The 27,540-nt window shown below is 48.0% G+C and overlaps 1 protein-coding gene across 1 annotated transcript in view; it reads right to left on the bottom strand.

Moving 5' to 3' along the window:
* Positions 1-14,236: 14,236 nt before the first annotated feature.
* The window catches only part of AATF (apoptosis antagonizing transcription factor), a 104,002-nt gene continuing 90,698 nt past the window's right edge, over positions 14,237-27,540 (bottom strand). The window contains exon 12 of the mRNA XM_047757567.1: positions 14,237-14,512. Coding sequence (XP_047613523.1) covers positions 14,449-14,512 — 64 coding nt within the window. The 3' untranslated portion in view covers positions 14,237-14,448. The remainder of the gene's footprint in view (positions 14,513-27,540) is intronic.

Below are 27,540 nucleotides of genomic sequence, written 5' to 3'. Positions count from 1 at the left end.
CTGGAGATCTGTTGCACAATGATGAGAGTATAGGTAACTGTACACTTTAAAATGGTCAAGATGGTACATTTTATGCATTTTTACCTTAAATTAAAAAAAATCATAAATACATACAAAAGACAAATGCTGGAGACAGTATGAAGAAAAGGGAACCCTCCTACATTGTTGGTGGGAATATAAATTGGCATAGCCACTATGGAAAACACTATGGAGCTTCCTCAAAAAACTAGAAATAGAGTTGCTATATGATCCAGCAAGCCCATTCCTGGGCATCTACCCAGACAGAATATAATTCAAAAAGATACATGCACCCCTATATTCAAAGCAGCACTGTTCACAATAGCCAAGACATGGAAACAACCTAAATGTCCATCAACAGATGAATGCATTAAGAAGATGTATATATACATACATACAATGGAATACTACTCAGCCATAAAAAGAATGAAATAGTGCCATCTATAGCAATACGAATGGACTTAAGAGATTATACTAAGTGAAGTCAGAGAAGAACAAATATCATATGATATCACTTATATGTGGAATCTAAAATATGACACAAATTACCTTATCTGTGAAACATAAAAGACTCACAGACATGGAGAACAGACTTGTGGTTGCCAAAGGTTAGGGGGTGGGGGAGGGATGTATTGGGAGTTGGGATTAGCAGATGCAAATTATTATATAATAGAGTGGATAAACAGCAAGGTCTCAACATATAGCACAGAGAAATATATTCAATGTCTTGTGATAAATCATAATGGAAAAGAATATGAGAAAGAATATATATATACATATATATATATATATATATCACTTTGCAGAAATTAACACAGCACTGTAAATCAGCTATACTTCAATAAGGTAAGATTTTTAAAAACAAAACAAATTGAGGGTAAAAATGCCATTCTACCATTTTTTGGACTTTAACCAGTGTTCCAGATATAATCAAACTGAATTAATGGCAAATAAGGTTAAATTCTAACTTTTGAGAATACAAAATTTACTTAAAATAATTTCTGGACTAATTTCTCAGCACACCTAAAATCCTTTATTTAATCATGACAAAAGGAATAACTATATATAGTAAATATGAAAGGACTAAATACTCTAATTAAAAGGCAGAGACTGTCTGGATACCAAAAAACTCACCTATGCTGTCTACCAGAAACTTTAGATTCAAAGACACAAATAAGGTTAAGAGTAAAAGCACATTGGCAGAACACTGTAAATCAACTACACATTAAAAACATAAAAAGCAAAAGTACAAATAAGCATATCCTATAAACAGTAACCACAGGAGAGCTGGAGTGGCTACATCCACATTGGAAAAAATATATTAAGATAAACATCACTAGAGACAAAGAGGAACAACTATAATGATAAAAGCATCAAGTTGTCAGGAGCTACAATAATTATAAATGTATCCATACCCAAAAACAGAGCCCAAAAATACATAAAGCAAAAATTGACAGAAGTAATTGAAAGAATAAATAGATAATTCAACAATAACAGGTCCCTGGATCAATAAGATCCCTCCTAAGAAACTGGGAAAAAGGACAACAAACTGAACCCAAAGCAAGCAGAATTAAGGAAAAAATAAAGATCAGAGTGGTAACTAATGAGATAGAAAACAAAGACAAAAATTAATAAAAACCAAAAGTTAGTGCTATGAAAAGATTTTTTTTAATGGTTATTTCCCCAAAAGAATTTTTTTTCCTACTGTACAGCATGGTGACTCAGTTACACATACATGTACACATTCTATTTTCTCCCATTATCATGCTCCATCATAAGTGACTAGACATAGGTCCCAGTGCTACACAGCAGGATCTCACTGCTAATCCATTCCAAAGGCAATAATTTGCATCCATCAACCCCAAGCTCCCAATCCACCCTACTCCCTCCCTCTCCCCCTTGGCAACCACAGGTCTATTCTGCAAGTTCATGATTTTCTTTTCTGTGGAAAGGTTCATTTGTGCCTTATATTAGATTCCAGATATAAGTGATATCATATGGTAGTTGTCTTTCTCTTTCCGACTTACTTCACTCAATATGAGAGTTTCTAGTTCCATCCATGTTGTTGCAAATGGCATTATTTTGTTATTTCTTATAGCTGAGTAGTATTCCATTGTGTATATATACAATATCTTCCTAATCAGATCGTCTGTTGATGGACATTTGGGTTGTTTCCATGTCTTAGCTATTGTGAATAGTGCTGCAATGAACATGCAGGTGCATGTGTCTTTTTTAAGGGATGCTTTGTCCAGATATATGCCCAAGAATGGGATTGCTGGGTCATATGGTAGGTAGTTCTATGTATAGATTTCTAAGGTACCTACATACGGTTTTCCATAGTGGTTGTACCAGCTTACATTCCCACCAGCAGTGCAGGAGGGTTCCCTTTTCTCCACACCCCCTTCAGCATTTGTTATCTGTGGACTTATTGATGATGGCCATTCTAACTGGTGTGAGGGGGTAGCTCATGGTAGTTTTGATTTGCATTTCTCTTAATAATCAGGGATGTTAGCAAAACCATGTGCTTGTTGGCCACTGAAAAGATTTTTTAAAATTGACAAGAGAAAACAAAATATCTAAAATCAGAAATGAAAGAGGAGGAGTTCCCATCATGGCTCAGTGTTAATGAACCTGACTGCTATCTATGAGGACACAGGTTTGATCCCTGGCCTTGCTAAGGGGGTTAAGGAGCCAGCACTGCCATGAGATGAAGTGTAGGTCACAGATGTGGCTCAGATCCTGAGTGGCTATGGCACAGGGTGGCAGCTGCAGCTCCAATTCGACTCCTAGCCTGGAAACTTCCATATGCCATAGGCATAGCCCTAAAAAGCAAAAGGAAGAAAGAAAAAAGGAAGGAAGAAAGGAAAAGAAAAGAAAGAGGATATTTTGCTAGGGACCCTAATGAAATTGAAAGGATTATAAATAATTTTATAAAACCACTCTATGTCAACAAATTAGACAATTAGATAAAATGAACAAATTCCTAGAACGACAAATTTAATGAAACTAACTTAAGAAACAGGAAATCTGAATAGACCTATATAAACATGTAAAAAATTAAACTAGTAAATAAAAATCTTCTCACAAAGAAAAGTCCAGTCCTGGAAGGCTTTACTGGTGAATTTGCTATCAAATACTTAAAGAAGAAATAGAAATCCTTGACAAAGTTTTTCAGAAAACAGAAGTGAGAACCTCTTCCAATTCATTCTAGAAGCCAGTATTATCTTGATACCAAAGCCAACAAAGACGTCACGAGAAAGGAAAAACTACAGACCAGTATCTCTCACGAACACAGACGCAAAAATCCTTAGCAAATATTAGAAAATTGAACCCAGCAACATATTTTTAAAAATTATACACCATAGCCAGGTGGGATTTGTCCCTGGAGTGCAAAGCGCATTTAACTTCCAAGTGCCTAATGTAGTACACTGTATTAATAGACTAAAGGACAAAATCTATACGATCATCTCAACAGATACAGAAAAAGCATTTGGTAAAATCCAACACCCACTCCACGTAAAAATTCTCTACAAACTATTCAAGAGAAAGGAATTTCCTCAACCTGATAAAGGACATCTATGCAAAACCTCAATTAAGATCATACTTAATGGTGAAAGACTGAATCTTTTCCCCCTAAGATTAGGAAAAAGGCAAGAATATCAATTCTTGCCACTTCTCCTCAGCACTATATTGGGAGGTTCTGACCAGTGCAATAGGCTAAATAAATAAAAATTATAGGTTTATATATTGGAAAGAAGATTAAAACTGTCTTGATTCATAGATGAAATGATCCTGTGTGAGGAATTCATTTTTAAAAACTAGAACCAATCAATATATTTGGCAAAGTCACAGGGTATAGGATCATTGAACAACCACCAAAAATATCAACTGCATTTCTATATATCCGCAAGGAACAATCTAAAAATGAAATTAAGGGAACATTTCATTGACAGTATCATCAAAAACAATAAAATACTTAGGAATAGATTTGACAAAAGAAGTGAAAGATTTGTACACTGAAAATTATAAAACACTGCCAAGACCAAGAGAAACTAAATATAAATAAATGAGGAGACATTCCATGTTCATGGAATAGAAGACAGACATTGGCAGATGGCAATTCTCCTTAAATTGACCTACAGATTCAATGCAATCCCTATAAAAATTCCAGAGGCTTTTCCCAAAATTAATATGGAAACACAATGGGTCCAGAATTGCCAAAACAATATTGATAAAAACATGGAAGACTTTATCCAATTTCAAAACATTCACTAGTGTAAAAACAGGTAAATAACAGAATGGAACAGAAGTAAGAGCCTGGAAATAAATCCTCACATTTATGGTTAATTGATTTTTTTACAAAGGAGTTAAGGCAGTTCAACAAGGGGGAAAATGGTCTTTTCAATAACTGACCTAGGACAAATGGATATGCATATACAAAATTATACTTTTAGACCCTTACATTACATGCAAAAATCAACTCAAAATGGACTATAGACCTAAACGTAAGAATTAAAGCTATAAAACTTCTGGAAGAAAACGTAGGAGAAAAATCTTTGTGACGCTGGGTTGGGCAAAGATTCCTTTACGATCCATAAACAAAAGGAATACCAAAAACAATCCATAAAAGAAAAAAACTGATAAATGAGAATATCAAATTTTTGAGTGTTTGTGATTCAAAAAGACAGCATTAAGAAAATGAAAAGGCTTGCTACGGACTGGGAGAAAATGTTTGCAAATCGCTTTTTTATACAGGCTTTTTATTTAGAATATATAAAGAATTCTTACAATGCAGTAAGACAAACAACTCAAAAATGAGCAAAAGATCTGAATAAACATTTCACCAAAGAAAGCAGATCTATGAATGGCCAATAAACACATGAAAAGCTGTTCTCCATCACTAGTCATTAGGAAAATATAAATTAAAGACATGATCAGAGTCCACTGCTTACTAGAATGGCTACAATCATAGCACAGATGGTAACAACTGTTTGTGTGGCTGTGGAGCAACCGCAGCTCTCACATTGCTGATGGGAATGTAACTGGTACCACCACCATGGAAAACAGTTTGGCAGTTTCTCAAAAAGTTAAACCTAAATTTACCATATGACCCAGCAATTCCACACCTAGGTATCCAGCCAACAGAAATGAAAATATGTTCCGCAAAGGCTTGGGATTATGTCAGCTTTATACATAACAGCCAAAATCTGCAAACAATCCAGTCACCAACAGGCAACGAGAGAAACCAACTGTGGTGTAGCCATATAAATAACGAGTGCCAGTCAGCAAAAAAGGAGCTAATGGCACGCTCTTGAGCTCAGTGAAAGAAGCCAGACACAAAGACGACACATTGTGTACATGAAACCTTCAGAAAAGACACATCTATCACTACAGAAGCAGATCAGTCATTGCCTGGAGGCGAGGATGGGACGGAGGAGCCACTGCAAACCAGCACAGTTATTTGTTGGGGTGATGTCGACATTCTCAACGTGGAGTGTGCTGACGGTAGCAAGACTCTACAAATGTACTACACATCCCCAAACTGTGCATTTACAGTGAGCGTACTTAATGGCATGTCAATTACACCTCAATATCAAAGTCGCAGAAAACTATCGCCAGCCAGGCGTCAGGGTGCGCTCACCTTACCATCAACACCCCGCAGCCAGCCCTCCTGTCCCTGTTCCTGTCTCCACAAACTCCTCCTCGGACGCCCAGCGCTCTCCCCGAGGAGACCCTCCTGCCTCTCAGGGATGGTGGCATTGCGGGTCTCCCGCCCTGAGCCCCACAGCTGTGTCCACGAGCTTCCCTCCTGCCCGGTGAGAGAAGCAAGACCACCTGTGTCTGAATTGGCTTCCCTGGGCCCTGCAGATCCCTCCCCAAGGAGCACAGCTTCAGCTTCTGTCCCACAGCTACGCACACACATGGACCTCAGCACCTTCCTAAAGTAATCAAGTTACAAAACGATCTTTTCAGGATCATTTTGCATCTATGAACCATTTCATGACTACCTTTCCTCCAAGTCGTCTCTGGCCGCCACCCCCGGATCTAGCCCATCCTAGCCCTGCCTGTGTCAGAAGGCCTTGCTGGGACCTGGGGAGGGTCCGGCAGGATGGCGAGTGCGGGGGCTCCAGTCACCTGCAAGTGACGGTGGCCGTCACAATACTGCTACTCACGTGCACATTTCACAACAACCAGGCAGGGTCCTGCACTTTGTTTCTGTGACTCAAGTCCCAGCAGAGCCCTATCTGATGCTTGTCCCTACAAGGCACAGCCCTGCTCCAGGCCCAGGCTGGACGGACTGACTCAGCACCCGGCAGGCGTGAGTGAACGGTACGACATCACCAATACTCCTGCTGCTCCAGATACCGAGTGCTGGGAGACACTCGGGAAATTTGAGCTTGGCCAGCCGTCAAGGCGCTCTGCCTGGCATTGCCGCCAGCAGCCAGGGGACTTCACACTTAACCCTGGTCACTAGCGCACAGGCTCAACCAACCAGCAGCAGGGCCTACCCTGGGCTGAGCACAAACGCCGCCCGGCCAGGGGTGGGGCTCCGGTCGCAGACCCTCCCAGGGGGACTGCCTGGAGGGGAGGTGCCTTCCTTCCCACGGGGGCTCCCGTGGCTCTCGGGCTCAGGCCCTGGACGGCGCAGATACCATCTCCCCCGCCTTAGAACTTATACCAAAGCCCAATGCCCAACCACGTCTAGGCACACAGCAACTGTGGGAGGCAGACTCCACTCCAGCAATGCGTCTGAACTCTCCCCTAGGATCTGCGTATTAAACGACCAAGGACAGTTAAGCTTTCAAAGAGAGAAGATCAAAGTGCTGTCATCTTTTAATTTAATCCTTTTGTTGCATCAGTGGTCTTAAGAGGGATGAGAGAGATCAAAATAAAAACGGAAACAAACTATATCTTTGTAGCTGTTGTGTTTTAGCCTTTTTTTCTCAATTTGGGCCACAAAATAGGTCAGCTCCATTACTGATCAGCCTTCCCACAAATATTTAAAACAAATTGAATTGCACACCCAATACCCATCACAATTACACCAGGCACAATAACTAAATTAGCAATTCAACAAAATAATTGGAAATGCGCTTCTCTCTATCCCGCCAGTCTCCCTCGAGGGTTTCGCCGATCTATGGGGGAAAACTCAGCTTTCCTAATTCTGCAGCTAATTAGAGACACACTTGTAAATGAAGTTGTTTGTCTTAAAGTTGAAATTCTCTTCTGGGGGTGGGGGAGAGGGAAGGAGAGAGGAGGAAAGTCCTTCCAGTCCGGAGCAGAGCGAGCGGATAAGCAGGTATCAAGAGCACACGCCTGGGTTCTCATTAGCAGCCCTGTCTGCAATTAAGAAAGCATCCCGGTTTCAGCATCGCTTATCTGGTAACGAGAACGACTTCATGACAGCCAGCCTGGCCGACTCCTCACTGGGAGGAGTGTACCTTTAAAGGCCCTTGAGACGTCGTGGTGGGCCGCGCGGTGCTGCTGTTTAGGGACCCACAGGGGGACAGGTGGGTCAGTGCCAGAGCTGAGGTGGTGTCAGCCGGGCCACCAACTGCTCGGACTTCCCCACTGGGACCTGGGGACCGGAAGGCTCATCCTTCCAGGAAGCAGAGGGAAGGCTCCCGTACCAAGCAGACCCCCTCTCCCCACGACCCCATGGATGGCAGTCATTGGCGGACCAGGGCCCGGGGACCTGCTGGGTCGCATGGCCCGTCAACCAAAGGTGACCGTCTGCCTTGGCCCACTTGCTTGGGCCACTCCTGGAAAAGCAATCTTGAGGTTTCAGTTAGGCTGTCCTTGGCCTCTTTCTGTTCCTTCAGGAAGGAAAACCTCGGTTTAATTATATAACTGAGAACTAGGCCTTGCCTTTGTCCCCTCTTACCCTCCTCCATGAAGATCAGGATGTGACCTTAAAACGCAAACTCTCCCCAGGGCTGCGGAGGCTCCAGGCCCGGCCGGGGGGCTCACTCCTGCCCCGCACACACCTGGGCCCCCACTCCCCACCGAGAACAGAGGCCTGACCTTACCAGCAAGGTCAGCAGATGAAATGGTGGCCCTGGGGCCTGGGGAAGCCTCTGCTCCCAAGATCCTCCCGGGACATCACAGCGCTCAGGTGGGGGGTGAGGAGGGCGAGGCGGCTGCCGAAACGCTGATAAGTGAATTCAAAGCACCTGCTCCTACTGCTTATCTCCTCGAACAATATGAACTCGGAGTTATCACATTTAAAGTGTTCTGTATCAGCCTTACATTTAGCTCTTAAAACCAAGTGCAATGTGCTACAACTTTAAAGGACACAAGAGTCAAACCGGAAAATAATTTTATGGCATCAGGGAGTCAGTTCCCCAGCCTAATCCCTCAGGAGGGCGGGGGGGGCAGGCTTGCTCCCAGGCTTCCCCCTGGGCCACGCTGGGTCCCAGACCGCTGGCTCCCTCACACCCTTGTGTGCCCCAGGTCACGCTCTGGAGTCTGGAGCAGGGCCCCTGCCCCTGCTGCGCTCGGGCCTGTGCAGACGCCTCACCCCTCGGCCCTGGGACGGCTGTAGCTCTCGCTGCCCCATCTGTTACCACCTACAATTCTGGCATTTGCTGACTGGACCCCACCTAGTCAATCCGGAAGCCACCAGCCACTCTACAAGGGCTCAAAAGCCACACATGGCTGGTGAGGACTGAATGGCCTGATTCTTATCACCCTGGAAGTGCTTCTGGACAGCCATGGTCTAGATGCTCTGGAGGCTTCTGGGGCTACAATAGGCTTCTTCAGGCTCCCCCAAATGCCCCCAGGAGAGCGGAGGGCAGCTGGCTACGAAGGCGCAGGAGCTACTCAGCGCTGGGAGCTGCCCTGGCCGTGCGGGCTAGCAGGCTTGACGCTCGGTGTCAGGCACACCTGCGTCCTAACGCACCTGGCTGTCCTGGGGCTGGGCCCTTGGGGGCGGACGCTTGAGCCCCGAGAGCCAGGGCCCGCAAGCACCAGGGTTGCAGCCCTCATGCTGGACTGAGCGCTCACCTTGGAGAACTGCCCTGGGAAAACGATGCCTGAAAAAGGGCCAGAGCCTGGGCTGCCAGGAGCTCTGCCAGGATTAAGAGAGGCAGCTCCAGTGCCGCTCTGATCAGACCCACATTAGAAAACGCAGCACTCACTCGATAGACGAGAACAGGGCCCCCTAGAGACCAGGTCACCTGCCCAGACAGCCCTGTGGCACAGAGTAGGCCAACACAGACCTGAATGAATGGGTGGGAAAAATGCTCCTGCATCTATGCTGGACCCAAGCCTGCCAAGCCGCCGGTATGGAGATCAGCTGCTTTGGGACTGGGGCAGGCGGAGGGGGGAACCAGAGGCGCCTCGGGAACCAGAGGGGCCGACCTCGTAGGCCCGAGGAGGACCCCCCGGCCCCCACCAACCCCAAGGCCCAGAGGTCAAAAGGCTTCCTCAAGGTCACACCCCGAGGTTCTTCCCATGACTCCCCCTTCTGTTCCTATCTGTCCTTGACTCAAAACGTCACATCGGCCCATTGTGCGCCCCCAAATCTCTGTGAGACCTGGGCAACACACCCCTCAGCACCGGGGGGAAGGGGAGCGAGGGCAGCAGAAGCAGCCGGCACCACATGACAGGCGGCCCGCCGGGCCCAGAGCAGCCCGAGCTCATTTCCAACCCGGCCATAAAGACAGGAGAGGACGGGGAGGGAGGAGGGGCGGCAACCTTTATGTATTACTGTCCCCATGCCTACTGGGGACCTTATGTTCTTTTTCTACACTCTCAGTGATGTGGGATTGGTGGTGGCAGGGTTTTTTTTTGCCCCTCTACATTCTTTTAAATTTTCCTTCCTGAGAATTCAGTGTCCTTGACCTCAATAAATGAACTGAGAGCCCTGAACCAGGGAAATAAACCAAGCAAACTTCTCAGGAATATAAATGCCGCTGAGGCAATGACCTTATTGGCAGACCCCACACGATGGGCAAGAAAGGCTGGGTAAAGGAAATCTATAGATACACAAGCAAAACAAAAGTCAGATTAGGCATACTCACTCTGCAGGCACCTCGCCTCTCCCCTCCGGACGAGGAGCAGGTAATGAGAACTCCGTCAATAGAGCTGTTGGACAAATTGAATATATACAAATCAGCAGGGCAGTATGGATCCCCTGGACTTAAGAGAGAATTAGTTAATGAACTTACCAAATTACTGGCAATTATTTTTGAAATGTTATAAAGAAAGCAAAAACAAAAAAAAAAGGAAGAAAGAAAGATGAGATGGATAAGCTTTAAACAAACAAGAATGACTAAGGCAAGCTCAATTTCATTCCTAGCACAGCGGCCCCCAAAACACAAGCACACAGGTAAAAAGTATGCGTAACTCAGATGCAGAAAACAAGGTTCATTTCCTTTAGACAAGGCTTGTATCTGCCTTTGTTAAACTTGACTACACAGGGCGGCCTGTAGCGCTGTCAGCAGAGGGGCAGCCAGCGGCCCTGGCATGAAACACCCGCATTCTTGCAGCGGCAGGCCTCTGTGCGACACCCTCTGCCTCTCCTGTCTGGAGTGTCACTGAGCTGGAGCCACCTCACCTGTGAGCCAGGTCTCAACACACCCCATATACAGAGCGACTGCTCCCTGGTGGGGAACAGTTCCCAGATTCATGACGAATGTCATCTTTGGAGTCACTGAACCTCAAACTCAGCTCCCTTTGGAGGAGATGGTAGAAGATAAAGAGGCAATAATCTTGGAGAGGTTATGACAATGTATGCAGAGACCAGGAAACTCAGCCACGAACAGAAACCACTTTTCCAAACTGGAGGTGGAGAATCTGTTGCTGAACTGCTCGGGGCTGGCTTTCTTCAGCGTTCCCTTGGCTCTTGGGGTTCCCAGAGGATGCTTAATAAGCCTTCTCGGACGGTGACCTCAGAGGGAATGACCGTAAACCCCAAAACAGAACAGAGCAGCCAGGAAGCACACGAGCCCATACAAAGCAAGGAAAACCCACCTGAGAGATGCGAGGATGAAGGCACTGAAAGTAGAAAGAGCATGAAAACCAGAGGGGAGAGTAGAGAGCAAATTATATGCCATCTAGAGGCCAGAAGCCCGATACAGGGGCTGGGGAGGGAGAGGCCGGTGTCACTTTCCATTTATCCACCATCTTTCACTGGAGCATCTCAAAGCACATTACAGGCAGCAGCTCTTTAATCCTCCCAGAGGAGGCTCCTGATTTGAAGGGTTCCCTGGGGAGCAAGAAATAAAACCCAGAATCAGACTTCAGGGCCAACCTCCTCTCTGCCTCTCAACCCCATTTGCTGCAGACAACCCAGCCTGAGGCAGGCGACAAGGGCCCGGCCCCTAAACAAGCCTCCATCCTAAGTACCAAGAGCCTTCAAAGCACCTGGACTCTTTCACTTGGTTCACTTTCCTCCCAAAAATCTATGCCAAGAAAAACAGTAATTTCAAAAAACCATAAACTTTATGCACAAATGCTTTCCTGCAACATTATTCATAACAGCCAATAGTGGTAACAATTTAAGTGTTCAACAAGAGAGGATCTGTTCGAGGCTGAAGATACATGCCCCCCGTGGAATTATTAGTTAGCAATTAAAGTACTTCAATGATATCTGCAAAAATGTGGAAGCAGCCTTAATACTATTAATATTAAAATGCAGGATACGATGTACCACTTGTTCTCAGTGGGTGGCATATGGGTGTTATGCAGACGGGGACGGCTGCACAGGCATTTTGTTTTTATTGCTTTAATAAGGGAAGTGACATTTCCAAAAGTCCAAGAGTGAAAACTAAGTCTTGCACCTGCCCTGCCCCCTGGCCTGTCCCTGTCCCTGCCGAGAGGCGTCCACTGGGCTTCACAGCATCTAAACAGGAGAAGAGCTACAAAGGGAATTCAGGTTCGCGGAGAGAAGGGATCTTCCCAGGCACTGGGATTACAGCAGTCTTGTTTTCACTTGCCCCTTCTACGTTTCTGTAATTACTTTTTTTTTTGGTGGTCTTTTTAGGGCCACACCCGCAGCACATGGTAGTTCCCAAGTTAGGGGTCAAATCCAAGCTATAGCTGCCAGCCTACACCACGGCCACAGCCATTCGAGATCCAAGCTGCATGTGTGACCATAGCTCACGGCAATGCTGGATCCTTAACCAGTTGAACGGGGTCGGGGATCGAACCCGCATCCTCGGGGATACTAGTTGGGTTCGTTATCATTGAGCCACGACGGGAACTACCTGTAATTAACTTTTGACACAGACTAAGAAGCCAGTCTTATCTTCTCTATTCTACTGCCTGCTTCTGGCTCTGGGTACCAACCTGGGCAGGGTGGGCGCTGCGGTCTCCTCAGTGCTCTGGTGGCATCTTCAGGGCCTGTGGTTTAGGAAGGCTGTTGAGGGGAGGAGGCAGCTGGACAAAAAGAAAATAAGCAAACTTCGCACAAAAGGGAGGAATGCTTCAGTCAACACGGAAAAAGGGCCCTGGATTGAAACTCTTGATAACAGTTCTCGACTCATTTAAAAATCAGCATTAGGCAGCAAAATGTAAAGTATTAGTTTTATTAAAATGCAAATCAATCAACTAATCTGTCTTTCTAGTAACAGTTGAATTGCAGTATCCGTGTCAATTAAAATAGTTTCCAATTTATTCTTGGCTGGAAGGAGGGTGGTCTTCTGAATTTTAAAATGTAAGCCTCCCTTCACTGAAAATTCTGTCCATGCTTTCTCATTTCTCCTGATTTTAATTCATTTCAATTAAACATGTTGGACCCCAAATATTTTTAAGTACCCGTTTAAATCTTTCTCTTCATCAGAGAGAGAGACTGTGAGAGTTTGCGTCTCTTAGGGGAATGTGGGCCAGCACCCAGGCTCACCTGAAGTTCCACGTTAAGAGGTTACTTACCTGGTGCTCTAGCGTGTGTTACTCGGGATGGACAGGGCCGGTTGGTCTCTCTTTTAAAGAGTGACCATTTTGCAGGGGGGACTGTGGGGAAAATCTTTGCTTTCTGTGGACTGATTTTTAGGTAGCTGGAGACACACTGCTAGTTACACATTTCGCTGATAGGCAAGCCCAGGTGCTAACTACCACGCTAAGAAAAACCAATCAGCCTGTACCAAGATACAATTAACATTAGACGGAAAACCCTTCCTCTCCAAATCGCCCCACCCACAGCCCAGCAGATGCCTGGATGTTAAGACAAAACCGCGAGCAGGGTACATTCAGGACTCCGTTCACCTGGAGCCCAGCCTCTAGGTGCTGGATCGCAGTCCCCACACAACGGGTCAATGATCTGTGGGGTTCCTGGGCATAGGAATCTGTCACTTGGTTTTGACATTTTAAAACAATACCAAAACCTGACTTTAAAAACAACCACTAGGAGTTCCCGCTGTGGCTCAGCAGTAACAAACCCAACTAAGATCCATGAGGAGGCTGGTTCAATCCCTGGCCTCGCTCAATGGATTAAGGATCCAGCGTTGCCGTGAGTTCTGGTGTAGGCTGGCAGCTGCAACTCTTGATTCGACCCCTAGCCTAGGAAACTCCATATGCTGTGGGTGCGGCCCTAAAAAAACAAAAATAAAAAATAAAAATAAATTAATTAAAAACAATGACTAGTTCTTATCGACACCTGCACTCAGTTGCCTGGCTGCAACGTTTAAGTCCATAGCTCCCAGTAAGGATGTGGGCCGAGGAGCCGGGCGATGGCCAGTCTGGCGTGCAGGCACGCACGCACGCATTACTTATGCAAGAGCGTCTCATTGCATACTGACCACAGCAGGCCAATAAATCCCCCTTATGGGGATTTAATTTCCAGCTTTTGACCTTTGGATGAAAAACAAGTGAGTCATTTCCTCCCGCTTAGATTTACACCAGAGCTCATCTCAATAAAGTGATTTAGGAATAGTGAGAATGGGAAAAAGACTCTGGGAGAATCTTTATGGGGGAAAAGAGGAAACTAAACAGAAGTCAGAGATTTATATTTAGCCACAAATAGGCAAACACCTCCGAGCGGCTGAGTGGCCAGGGCAGAGCTGACAGGTGTGGGGGATTCCTTGTTCCTCAGGGCCATGGTCGATCGCTAACCATCAGCCACTCCGCCGCAGACGTAGGCCTTCTGTGAAGCTGTATATTGTGAGAGAAAGCCATTTGCTTGGGAAGAAGCCAAACCCTCCCAAAGGCCCTGTCACCCTGCTGGAGCGCTAAATCACTCACTCCCTGTTGCCTGAGGAATCACGTGTGGCGGTGGTGACAATAAAAACACTCTTTATTTGTGGTGGTGAAAGGCCGTTGGGGGAGCCCTCTGCCCACGGAGCTGGCGTCCAGGCTTTCCTGGCACTCGTCAGGCAGGGGTCCCAGATGGTGCACCAGCCCGGGACTCCCACCCGCCCAACCCCACAGGCCAGCGGGCTGGGCCCCTGCGTTTGGGTCCGTCTGGTCTCAGGCGAGGGCCGGGCGCCTTCAGTGCCCGTGGCCGTCGTCAGGCGGGTTGAGTTGGCCAAAAAGAGATCGATACAACTCTGTCCTGGAAGACAAAGGAAACAAGCTGGTTAACATGGTGGTGGACTTTCCAAGGTTAAAGAAGAACCAGGAAGTTGGGAAATACCCCCAGTCAGTGTCTCCAATTGAAAACGCGGCCCACAGCCCCCGTGCACACACACAAAGGAAGGAGGCGACCTGGACGCGGCCACTCGAACAGCAGAGCATGTAAACAGCGCAGCGTGGCTGGTTACCCTGTCTCCGGGGAACGAGTTTTCTCCAAGTTCGCCCTTTACAGACAGGCTCTTCAGTACGAAAACAAGATTGAATATTTTAATAGGATGTATGAGGCTGCCACACGAGGAGGAGGACTCAATCAGACATGGGATGTAGGGGATATAATTTAGTTTTCATACATTTTCTTGGACTTGGCAGTACTTGAAAAACAATGAATATGACCCAGCAACAAGATTCCAATTACCAGCACACGTGTGGCTGTTCGTGCGGCTGCTCGGGCACCGAGGCTCTTCCCCACGCCCGGCCCTGCCCGCTGTTCTCCATCTAATAAATAATTCGACCAGCTAATTTATTTCTAAAGTTGGGTTTGATGTTAAAAAAAAAATCCTAACGTGCTAGTCTTGAGGCCATGAAACTGAAGTAACCGACCCTTCCCATCCCCGTTCCTGCCGCCACCCCGCCAGAGTCACCGTGGGGCCCACAGCTCCAGAACAGTCTCCCCGAGGAGATGCGAGGAGCCCCAGGGTCCAAGCGGGTAGAGGCCATGGGGAGGCGGGGGCTGCTGGGACCGGGCAGGTCTGGCCACGGACCCAGGGAAGGAGGGCGAGCTCTTGCAGGCGAAGGTCATGGACCAGCGAGTAAATGACCTCGGGAGAAAGCTGTGCCTGCTCTGTTTTATGTTTTCAGGACCTGACCATAAAATACAGCCTGCCATCCTTGCTACGAAAACAGGCTTTTAAAAGTGCTCTCATTATCTGAGACTCATCCTCAGCCAATCATCCTCAACACAAAACCAAAACAAAAAAAACCCATCTTTCAAATAGCTATTTTCAGTTCAGCCAGACTTCAACACTAAAACTTGTTAACCTGTTTTGGGGTTTTTGTGGGGTTTTTTTTTTTTTGTCTTTTTAGGGCCGTACCCATGGCACATGGAAGTTCCCAGGCTAGGGGTCAACAGCCCACAATCTACACCACGGCCACAGCAGGCCAGATCCGAGCTGCGTCTGTGACCGACACCACAGCTCATGGCAACGCCAGATCCTTACTTAACCCAAGGCCAGGGATCTAACCTGCAACCTCACAGATACCAGTCAGGTTCATTACCACTGAGCCACAACAGGAACTCCCTTCAAGCCTGTTTTTGAAGTCACCCGGCTATAGTGGTCGGTATCAACAGAGGTACTACAATTAGAAAACCCAACAGCAGGGATAGCATATGCAAACTTTTAAAAAAGAGCAAAGTCTTAAAGAAGGAACCAGGGGCCAAGTTTATAAACTACACTCACATGCTAGGGGCCACAGGGCAGGCAGGAAAAACGCAACCAGGAAACAGAAGGCCTCCCATATTACAGGGATTTTATGGCAAGAGTTTACTGGTACCCTCAGCCGTCCATGGTACCCCTGGGCCTACAGACAAAGGATGCGAGTTCACCCTGAACCCAGGGTCTCTTTTGTTCCTAAGCTGCACACATCTGCTGGGTGCGCCCTTGACCAGGCGGGTACAAAGGTGGAAGGCAGCTTCAGACCAGATGCAAATGAGAGGCAGGCGGCCTCCCCTCCAAAGGTGCTGGCTTCCAAATCACCAGCTCTGTCACATAAAAGACAGCTGTGCCCTGCCCAGGCGTCACTTTGTCACACGATGGCCTGCCTATTTGCCAATAAGGACAAGTCTCTCCAGCCATTTCCACAAAGAAATTAAATGGCATTAAGAGGAGAGTCACCGTGACAAAGAGGACAGTGTAGCTTTAAGGCGGCATCGTCGGATGAGCTGGGGCTGCAGAGGCACAGCGCCCATTTAGCCCTTCACAGGCACCCCACCAGCCTCTGCCTGCCCGGCCCCGGCCCCGGCCCCAGCCCCCATCATTACCGCGGAGCAAACGCTCCGCTCCACTCGGCGCCGCGCCGCAGTATCAGTGAACCGCCTGGGCCAGGGCAGCAGTTACTGTCCGCAGCAGGGTTCACATGTCAGGAGCAGAGAGGGAAATGCTGAGACCCATGTTTTGATAGGACATCATTTCACACTCAGGTGGGCAAAGCTGCCAAACACATGCAGCTGTTCGCAGCAAAGCAACCTGGAAAGCTGAGTGGTCTGGGCTCTTAAAATATTTTTACAGAAAGAGAGAAAATATGAGTAAGGGATTATTCCAATCTAAAAATCCCCAAGCAGTTTCAAGTTCTAAGTCCTCCTCGCGCACCCCCCCCTCCCCCCCCGCAATCAGGGACTGCTTCTGCCTGCAAAGTATCTCCAACTCCCCTGCTTCTCCAGGCCTCCGCTGCTTCAGGTCTCCCCATGTCGCGTACCAAGAACGTGGCGGCAGGCTTCCAACCGACTCCTGTCCCCACTCCCCGCCTCCCCCGGCTTCTCCCCCTCAGCCCCCACTCCAAAGACCCTCCTGGGGTCTGAGAGTGTCACCATGAAGACCCCAGCTCGGCCCCCGCCCATCTGTCCCGGCAGAGGCTCTGCCTAGGGCAGAGCTGGAAAAACCACAGCCACCCAGGGGGGGTGAGGTCTGGGGTGCTGGCCCCCAAGCGTCTCTGCATGTCCCCTAACAGTACAAAATCCGGCAGCCCCTGCGCACATTTTGAAGTTGACGCATAAAATTTTTCTTGGTAAGTTTAACAGTCAGAGGATGTAGTTACTAGAATATTGTGAATACAAACTTTTAAAATAAAACTTATACATCCCTTTTGTAATACACCCAGTGGAATCTATATGCCATACTGATTTGATATCCATTATCATTCATTTACACAACATATAAACAAACTCTTTAACTTGGAAATTTTGCGACATCTTTTTGCTTTTAAGCTTGAATTTTCCTTTGATTTTTCCCTACAGATTTTTGTCCTAATATAATTGTTTTATGCTTGAAAGTCTTCTCTTTATCACCCTACCATACTTCTTGGCCACAAAAGTATGCAAATTGAAACACTTTTTGAAATTTAAAAAGTTGAAACAAAATTATTTTAATTTCTTGAGACCATAAAGGCTCTAAGTAATTTTTAAAAACTGCTTCTGGATTGTGTTACCATTATAATTATTATTAGGGTGCCTTTGGCATATACAATAACAATATAATAAAATGTAGCATAATTTTGGTAAAAATTTTAATACACGTAAGTATGTAAAATACTGGACATTGTCTCTTAATGCTATGGATGAGGCCCTCCCTCCATTCCCATTCCATGGGTGAATCTTACATATCATTGGAGTGAAAGGGGGGTTGGCCTCGATTCCATTCCTGCCTTTAGCTTTTGTAGACTGGAAGTGCTGAGAAACTCTGTCATGTAAACGCAGATACGGGAATGAGGGAGTTTTGCTACAGCAATGACAATCCTTTCCATTCCTTCTGAATTACATGCTCCATCACATAGTGAGCTACCACCAAAAATTAGTTTTAATGATCTACAGCCAACAATGCAATTAGGTTCTCCTGCAATTCTGGTGAGAATCAAGACCCAGGAGCCACCTGAGCAGCAGGGATCTGTTCCCAGTCCTAGGTCACAGCCGCTGTCAAGCCTGCCCCTGTGTTGTCTGGAGCAGTCCTTTCGTGTGGTTTTCCCACTCTGGACCCTGGGCACTGTCCCAGGTCAGGGGAAGAAGGGGCATTTTGTCTGGTGAGGACAAGTGCGAAAGGCGAGGCGAGGGGGATCCTGCTTCTCCTTGGAAGACCTGCATCCCCCAGGCTGAAGACCAAGGCGGCGGTGGCAGGTATACTGAGCCAGGCAGGTACTAGGCCTGTGCCAATGCTGGCGGTGGGGGTGGAGGAAAGCATCTGGAAAGAAGCAGGACACATCCATGTCCTTATCCCATCCCCAGAAAAGAAAACAAAGCTAAAAACAGAACCAGGTAAAGAAAAGCCACCGACGGGACAGAGGGTCAGACTGCCTTCTGCTGCACAGGACGTTTCCCCCGCAGCATCGTTCCTACCCGGGATTTAGCCTCGCAGAGAAGCTGAACTATCAATCCTTCAGGTTAACCTTGTCTCCAGCCCATTCTCCAGGGTAAGTGGATGGTTTAATACTTGAAGTCCCCTTAAGGCAATGCATAATGAACTTGGTTCTTCTTCTTCTTCTTTTTTTAAATACATAATTCCTGCTCCCTATCACATTAAGAATCAAGATTTGACTCCCTGAGCTGAAATGCCTTCCCCGTTTTGTCCCCCCTCCCCCAGCCCCGGCCTCAATGGCCAGTGGGAATGTCCACGGTGGAAAATGTATGAATGTTGGTATCATGCAGGAGAATAACCTACAGAGTAATTAACAGGACTTGGACCTGAGGTAGAAGGTCGACAGCAGGGGCTCTTCCTTGAATTAAAATTTAACTTACCCTTTATTGCAACCTACAAAAGCAAGTAATGGGCACTAACATTTTTATTTCTTTTAAACTGTCATTTAGGCTGTAGAGGGGATAATTACCTATCTCTAGTGTAGTGAGGTTTTATAACCCTTAGTGAGGCATTTTCTAATTTAATATTTTTACTATATTATCATAAAACCTGTTTCTGGAAAAAAAATGATCATGGATTAGCAGCCGTTTTCCATAAAGAGAGCGCGTGTGTGCGTGTGGGGGGGGGGGGGGATTCGGCTTATTTACTATGGGATTCTTCTGAAGAGACTTACCTGCACCCTGGCTGGCTGGCTGGCTGGCTGTGAGGTTTGAAGCGGCCCTCAGTGTACAGCGTCGCAGCGCAGCGGGGCCCCTCAGCGACCACAGCACAGACCAGGGTCTCTCATGCTGTTATCTGGACAAGCAGCACTCGAGCCCTGCAGCTGAGCTGCGCGGGGCTGCCATCTGCTAGGTCAGGAGCCCACAGCACCTGGGACCCAGGTGACTGCCTGTGCCGGCCACACCCTCCCACTCCGGCCCCACTGTCCCACCTGTCCCCATGGCCAATGGCAGGCAGACAGCGGAGAGCCAGTGGCCAGGCCGCCACTCCCCAAGGAAACCTGCATAGCCTCCAACAAGAGTCCACGCCATTCTCCGAGCACATGTTACACACGCATTTTCCAAGCGTGCCAGTGGACACAATACCACTGCCTTCCTGATTAAAACTATGCATAGAATTTTCTCCTGATGCAGTTGAGGTTATTCATTTGTTGCTTCACCGGGGGAGGGGTGTCCCCTCCCTAAACACACAAGCCACCTCCCGGAGCGCGGGCTTCCCCACCCCCGCCCCTGCCCCTCCCTGCACCCTGGATGCTCGAGAGCACCGTGGGGCGCGCTTCTGCAGAACTCCGGGTCTCAGACACACATTTGAGAATCCAAGGATGACGAAATGCATAAAGGGAGAGTGGGACGAAGGCTCTGATTCCAGCGGCGCTCGCGTGCAGGGGACCCTCAATCAAACCCAAGCCCCTGTGAGCCAGCACAGACACGGCTGGACCAGAAACTCACACTGACCGCCGCGGCGGCTCTGGGCAGACCTGAGGACGATGTTAGTGATAGGTGCCTCCTCCACCCCGGCTTTGAAAACTCTACTTATGAGCGCTGCGGAAGCTTATAAACGTGTATTCGATGAGGATGGACCCCAGCCTCAGAGTATGACACACAGGTATGATAAACTCACACAAGTCACCTGGATGCCTGTTAGCTGTTAGGTTTTGCAGGATGGCAGAGACACACAGGACACGCAGCAGCTGAGCTGGGAAGGTGAGAGGTAATTCCATCCAGGACCACCTGCTCCATTCGGAGATGCAGGGACGTTCTTCTTCCAGGCACTCCCTCACCCTGCTGCTGTGGGACCTCCACCCCACCCCCTCCAGGCCCTCCACAGCCAGGAGACAGGAGAGGGCCAGCTGACTGCTCTCGCCTGGGGCAGCATTTCAACGGCTGCTGTCTTTCACTAAATCTGTCCTCTACGGGAAAAGAAACAGTCCGTTCCCGCTATGTCCAAGCTGGAGTTGTTCTGCCAGCCTGGAGGAACCGCTCTGGGTCCTCCAGTTGGCCAAGGAGCCAAGGGTAAGGCCTTGGGCCTCTGAGCCCACGCCGGCATGTCGGCACAGTCTTGGTGGCCTCCTCTGTCCTCAGCATGCCCTTTCCTGCCCTCACAGAGCTTCCACTCTCTGTTCCACCTGCCAAAGTGCTCAGGCCACCCCAGATGCCACCTGAAAAGGGCATCTCGCCCACGATCACTTGGCATGTGCTACTAACACAACCCCCAAGGGTCTCCTAACCCAACCCCAACCACCTGGCTGCTTTGGGATCTGCTCTCCAAAACACTAAAGACGGCCCTTTCCTTAATTTTCCATTCCTTCTGCTTCCTCTGACCCAAATACACTGCGCTCTGTGTCAGAGACTTTGAAGAGAGAGGAAGATGTTTGAGAAATGTCTCTATGCCCTAAGAAGGGAACTATATCAGCAGGCAGTTGCCCTGTGCTCCTGGGCGCTATGTGCCCTGTGGGATCAGAGGCAGAGCACACATCCCAGGACTCTGTCTCTCCAGAAGCCTGGATGGTGAGGAAGGCAGTGCAAGTGAAGAGACAGAAATATGCCTTGGGGGGGGGTGGGTGTCATTTACTCAGAATGACATAAAAGAATAATGAGAGCAGAAAATCCAGAATTCCTGAATGCAGCCGAAAGGTCAGCATGTAACTCCCTCACTTTCCTCCCAACACCGCCAGCAACAAAAAGTGCATCACAGCCTTTACTTCTGAAGTGCCATCACAATTTCATACCCCAAAATAATACACACAAAACCAAGGAAGGTGAAAAGAGAAGAAAGCAGCCTTCTCTTCCCAAGGACTTTTTTCTTAACAGGATCAAGTCAGCAAGGCAACAGGGACTCAAAGAATGCCTTCACCTATTACTAATTACCTAGATCTGGGTACAAGCAAATCTCCCATCAGAACCTGGCTGAACGCTTCACAAGCTCTGAAAGAGCCAATTGCAGCTGCCTGAACCTGCCACAAGGTGGCAGCACACGATGCATTTCTAAGCGGACTGGGCAACCAGGAGGCTCCCCATAAACTGTGGCCATAAATTACCTAGTGCGTCTGCCCCCCATCATCATCCTCCCCAGTGCTTGAAGGAGACTCTGGAAGGTCTATTCCAATTCGCTCCTTTGGTCAGGTCAGAACTAGGTCCTTCAAACCTCTGCAAATGCTTTTAGCCCCAGAGCTTTAAATTACAGATGGTGACATGTGGCCTCTGGCCTGTCTCCTAAAGATCAGACAGACTCGAGATTTATAAATGTTCAAAGATGCAGGTTCGGGCCCCAAACAAAGGACCTGAACGGCTGGGGAGAGGAAGGAGAGGGGAGAGAGAACGAGGGGTGAATCTGCAAAGGTTTTCTCCCCACCCGTGCTCCCTCCTCGTGCCCAAACCAGTTACAAATTCACTCCACTTATACATGGAAGAGAAATACTTGAAACTTCCATCATCCTACCACCAGCTTCAAGTCTTTCAAATTCTTTTAAAGAAAAATAATTTACCTTGGTGGACTTGTACAAAAAAAGGAGGGGGGGGCGACTCTCGACAACAGGGATGTCACCTCCCCCCGGTGCATTAATATTCCATATTCCCAGGATGATTTCCACTTTCACAGTTTGACTGTTTTATAACAGATTTGATGCGAGAGAAGACAAATGGCCTCGCGAAGGAAAGACGACAAATCATCTCACCGCTTTTAGCAGGGTTTTCTCTTTATTTTTATTTATTTTGATTCTGTGGCTGGGCTGTGGAGCTTTCCCTGCCTTGCTGGAGATGTTTAATATTAACGTCAAGCCACCACGATCCTGGCAATAGAGTTGGCCGGTGCCGTGTTTACGGCTTTGTGACTGCTGGCTTCAGGAAGATGAAGCTCCTTGTTCAAACAGCAGCCCCTCTAACAGCTCCTGTTAAAAGCCCGGGGATGCTTCACTGCTTAGACGTGAATCACTTCCTCCGACTGCACGGAGGGAAGGCTGACACTGAGTTACATTTGTAGCCCTATCAGGACTGCGGCCCGACTGCCCAGGGCTGGGGGCGGCCGAGGATGACGCTTCCCTCAGCTCCAGCTTAACGGCTACTTTTTCGGGGGTCAAAACACACAGAAATTAATGAACGTGTTTGTCTTCGACCCACAGAGTTTCAGCAAAGCATGCGTTACTTCCAGTGAAAAGCTGGAGGACTGACTTTACCAAAAGCCCCACTAACACTGGCAGGACACGTAGGTCCCTTGGGGGCCCTCAGAGCAGGTGCTGCCGGCCCCGCCCCCCACGCGCCACAGGTGCGACCACCTCGAGTTGCTTGGGCTCCGCCCTCTTGGTCTTTTCCATCTTCCTTCCACAGCCCCCTCCCCGCCCCCCGGCTTCTGCTCTCGGCCCTCCTCCCCGTTCCTCTTCTCTCGGGACGCCTCCCCTGGCCAACTCCTCCTGGCCCCAGGTCTGCCCATCTCCTCGGTGGGAAGGACGCCCGCACCCTCGCCCAGGCAGAGCCTCCAACGCCAATAAACTGACCCCCACCAGGCCCTGTAAAGCTGTTCACGTAAACTACCTTTGTTAATGGCAGCAAATTCTCTGTCATTCAGGCCCCACACCTACCTGTTTAATGGCAGGAAGCTACAGGTATCAGTACCACACTGTCTGATTAAAATATAAAATCACCCTGAGATGGGGCTCTTGTCTGGACAGATTACTTACATTAATTGATAAATGCCAACTGATACCCTACACCTGTCAATTTCTTTATTTTTAAAGGTTTCCTTCAAAGACCTTCCCCCTCCCCTCTGTAAATCAGAGAGAAACTGGGGGGGGGGCACGGGGCAGGGGGCGGGGGAAATGGAGTTTTATCCAGACACCTGCCAGGCACCTTCCCAGGAGCAGTGACCAGGGGCCCTCGGCTTCCGGATGTCTGCAACTGGGCACCTCCCCAGCCACCCGCCTCAGTTCACCAACCAGACAGTGAAGTCAGAAGTCCCTGACGTCCACCAGTTACAGGACTGGTTTTTAAAAGCCTGACTGCTAAGTGCAGAATGAGTGGTTTGCATTTCTGCCCCTGGAAGCTGGTGAGTCTGTTTTGTTGCAGGGCTACGCCTCCCCTGCAGGATGGAGAGGTGGACGAGGAGGCCGAGTGCTGCCAAGTGCATGGTGGAGAAAATGTGTATTGATTTCTTCTTTCTTATAAGGGAGCACAAAGCATTGAAGAACAATTGCTCCTCTTTGCAGCATTTCACATTCCACACCAGACAAAAGGCCCAACCCCCACCAGCCTCCAGAAGCAGAAAGGGGAAGCGGCCAGGAGCAGCTTCTGCGTGTCAGGGCCGCCCACTGCCCAGGCCCACTGCGGGGACGCCCAGCACCCCGGGGCCTCCCCTGCCCCTGACCAAGTAATTTCCCTCTCTGGGCCAATGTTTCCTCATCTATATTGGAGAAGAAAGAGCCTTCAGTCTTATTTACCTTTTAAGTGGAGGTGCCCAGAGGGTAGAAGAGCTAATGTTTATAAAGCGGCCTGCTCCCCAGAGGGAGACAGAGGATAAACACACAGGGTGTGGGGATGGCTCATGCAGGACTCGCTTCCAGGGCTGTCACTAACAGCTTTTCCCGTTACAAGTGCCCGACTCCCCGAAGTACAATGAGGCGATGCCCTTTATCTACACACCCCGTTTTGGTTTGACACTTGATACCAACACGAGAAACAACAAAGGTAACCAGGGACTACGATGCCTTGTTAATGCACAGGCAGGAGCCATTCCAGAACTGCTTTCTTAAACCAAACCCTGAAAGCAGTCCAAAGAAACTGACCTAAAACTAGAACTGCTCATCACAGAGCCCTGTCCAAATACTCCACGTTTCCACAGTAACCAGTACTGAGCAGAAGGGCCGCCGGAAACCACAGCCAGTAGGGTTACTGGGCAGGAGAGAACCTACAGTAGCACCGAGTTTGCCACATACATGCTTTGGAAACGGTGGAAATACAAGAGTGTTCTTGAAAGAGCCTGTCCCAGGGTTCATCCTAAGTAAAAAGACCTCAGAAATCCTCTAGGTAAAGGACTAGGAACGAGAAGGCCCAAAGCTGGACTCTGTCTCTGCGGCTTCGCCTGTGTGGCTGAGAGTGAAGAATGGGACACGGAGCTGGCCCATCAGGCGGTACAACGTCCCTGCGTGGAGACAGGGTCCCCAGAGAATGGGGGCAAAAGCTGGTGGGGAAACGGCTGCGTACGAAGTGCTGTGGGGACAGAGCGAAGTGTAGACGGTCCTCGGCTCACCATGGCTCAAAAGTTTTGGACTTTATGATGGTACAAAAGCAATGCGCACTTAGGAGAAACTGGACTTAGAGTTATGAACTGTGACCTCTCCCTGGGCTGGCGAGGTGCCCGAAATCCTCACCACTGACACGGGGCAGCTCCCAGGCAGCCAGGTGACCTTGGAGCGGGCGGGCAAGAGACACACGGACAACCCTTCTGTGGCTCACTTTCAGGATAGTATCCAATCAACGACATGCGACACTCAACACTTGATTATGCAACAGGCTTTGTGCTGGCTACAGTTCTGTCTAACTCTTCTGAGCAGTTTAAGGTGGGCTGGGTTCAGTCGGGATGGCAGAAGGCTAGGTATATTAAATGCGTTTTCAACCTGTGATATTTTCAACTTACGGTGGGTTTATAGAGCTGTAACCCCACTGTAAGTCCATGAAAACCTGTGAATTTAAGGAGTTAGATGACTTGCAGAGGTTTTTGTAAAAGGCAGGAAGGCTTTGGAAAAGGACTGTTTTCAAAAATAATCTTACTAGCAAATTCTTATTAAGTAACAGACTCATGAGCTGAAGGCCTTTAAAGGCTTTTCAGACAGGAGACCTACAGCTAGCTCTTCTCAGGTCTGCACAGAAATGGGGACGTCTGTGTTGCAGACAGACAATGTCATAATACGTACGCATGTGAAAACCTAAGTTTTGTTTAATCAATTATCTGTAGAGATATCATTAAAACAGTCCATCTCAGAAATAAAAAATTACAAAGAACATTCCATTCTCAAGACTCTAATGAGCAGTCTAATAGAAGGACTATCTATTTTCGCTTTATAAAGAAGAGAGAGGATTTCTTCGCGGTCACACTGCCTGGGGGCTGGGGAAGAACAGGTGAGGATCTGGAGTCCGTTCTCTAGCCTAGAAGAGGCTGACATCAAGCAGGAAACTCCTTGATTCTTTTATTCTTTTGACCGCACCCATGGCACGTGAAGTTCCCAGGCCAGGGATAGAATTCTGCATTGACAATGCTGGATCCTGAACCCACTGCACCGTAAGAAAATTCCAGAAAAGACTTTAAATAAATTATTTTGCAAATGATACTTGTGCTACAAAAATGCAATATAATAAGGAAGGCAAGATACAACTGGAACCAAAATATATTATTCCACATGTATGAACACAAAACCTCAATAATACCAAATACAGGATTATAGTAAACATACACAATCTACTCTGACTTATAAATTAAGCATTCTTAGCAAAAAAAAAAAAAAAAAAAAAACCCTAGTAAGTATGTTGGTGATCGGTAATAAGTACTTTTAGAGAGGAACAAATAAAGCAGGGATGAAAGAGCCTACTCGGTGGGAGATGGGGAACCATCAGTCTCCCTGGAAAGGCTGGTATGGACCAAGGGACTAGGAACCCCAAGACAGGAAAGCACTGGAGTGTGTAGGAGAGGTGGGGTGGGGAGGGAGGGGGGAGGAGGAGATGGGGTAGGGGAGGTGGGGTGGGAGGCGGAGGGGCAGGGGCTAGGCAGGTGGGGTAAGGGAGCCAAGGTGGGAGGGGCAGGGGCAAGAGACACTAGCGGGAGGAGCAGGGAGTGTGTCCCAAGACATGGCAGGGGGGGCGCCTAGCCCACAGGACAGCACAAAGGGCCTGCACATCAAACCAGGTGATGAGGAAAGAAAGGCAGCAGGACGACAAGTCCCTGCAGGCCTCAAGTGGCAGGTTCCAGTACGGCTTTTTAGTCTGAGGGCAACGAGGAAGAGCATGCTCTAAGTGCTCTCTTAGGAAGGGGTAACCTGGCAACGACATCTGGAACGAATTAGATAGACTAGTGGTTCTGAGGCTGCTGGTATAACAGAGGACGCGGGAAGTGAAATAAATCTAGGCTCAAAAAGAAGCAGTAAGGGGAGTTCCCATTCTGGCTCAGTGGTTAACGAATCCGACTAGGAACCATGAGGTTGTGGGTTCCATCCCTGGCCTCACTCCCTTGGTTAAGGACCCGGTGTTGCCATGAGCTGTGGTGTAGGTTACAGACACGGCTTGAATCTGGCGTTGCTGTGGCTGTGGTGTAGGCTGGCAGCTACAGCTCTGATTAGACCCCTAGCCTGGGAACCTCCATATCCCGCAAGTGCGGCCCTAAAAGGACAAAAGGCCAAAAAAAAAAAAAAGAGCAGGTCTGGAAATTCAGTGATTCACACTAAAATGTGAACAGCTCAATAGGTGAAAAGCATTTTTACTATAATAACAAGAAAAAACTGTTTTAATCCAAGTAAGTTTTCTCCCTCCCCAAGCAAGTTCTGAATGGCGAGAAAGACCCTGTGTATGTGTGTTGGGGGTGGAGGGGGGCTTCCCTTTGTACATTATTGCCACATATTTCTGAAAGCCTGCTGATTTCTTGGAAACAATGGCAGGGGTCAGGAGCCGCATTCCCAGATGCATACACTAGCTCTGCTACAAACTTGCTGTTTATCTTGGGCAAGTTACAAATTGTTCCATGTCTCTCTACTCTTTATTTATTTTTATTTTTATTTGTTTTCCCCAGGCTGCCCCTGCAGCATATGGACGTTCCCAGGCTAGGGATCAAATCCGAGCTGCAGCTGTGGTCTACCTCACAGCCACTGCAACACCAAGCCGCATCTACAACCTACGCCTCAGCTCTCAGCAAT

The sequence above is a fragment of the Phacochoerus africanus genome, chromosome 14, assembly GCF_016906955.1.
Source record: "Phacochoerus africanus isolate WHEZ1 chromosome 14, ROS_Pafr_v1, whole genome shotgun sequence".
NCBI lineage: Eukaryota > Metazoa > Chordata > Mammalia > Artiodactyla > Suidae > Phacochoerus > Phacochoerus africanus.
The sequence above is the reverse complement of the archived record's forward strand: the minus strand, read 5'-3'. Positions and strand labels throughout refer to the sequence as shown.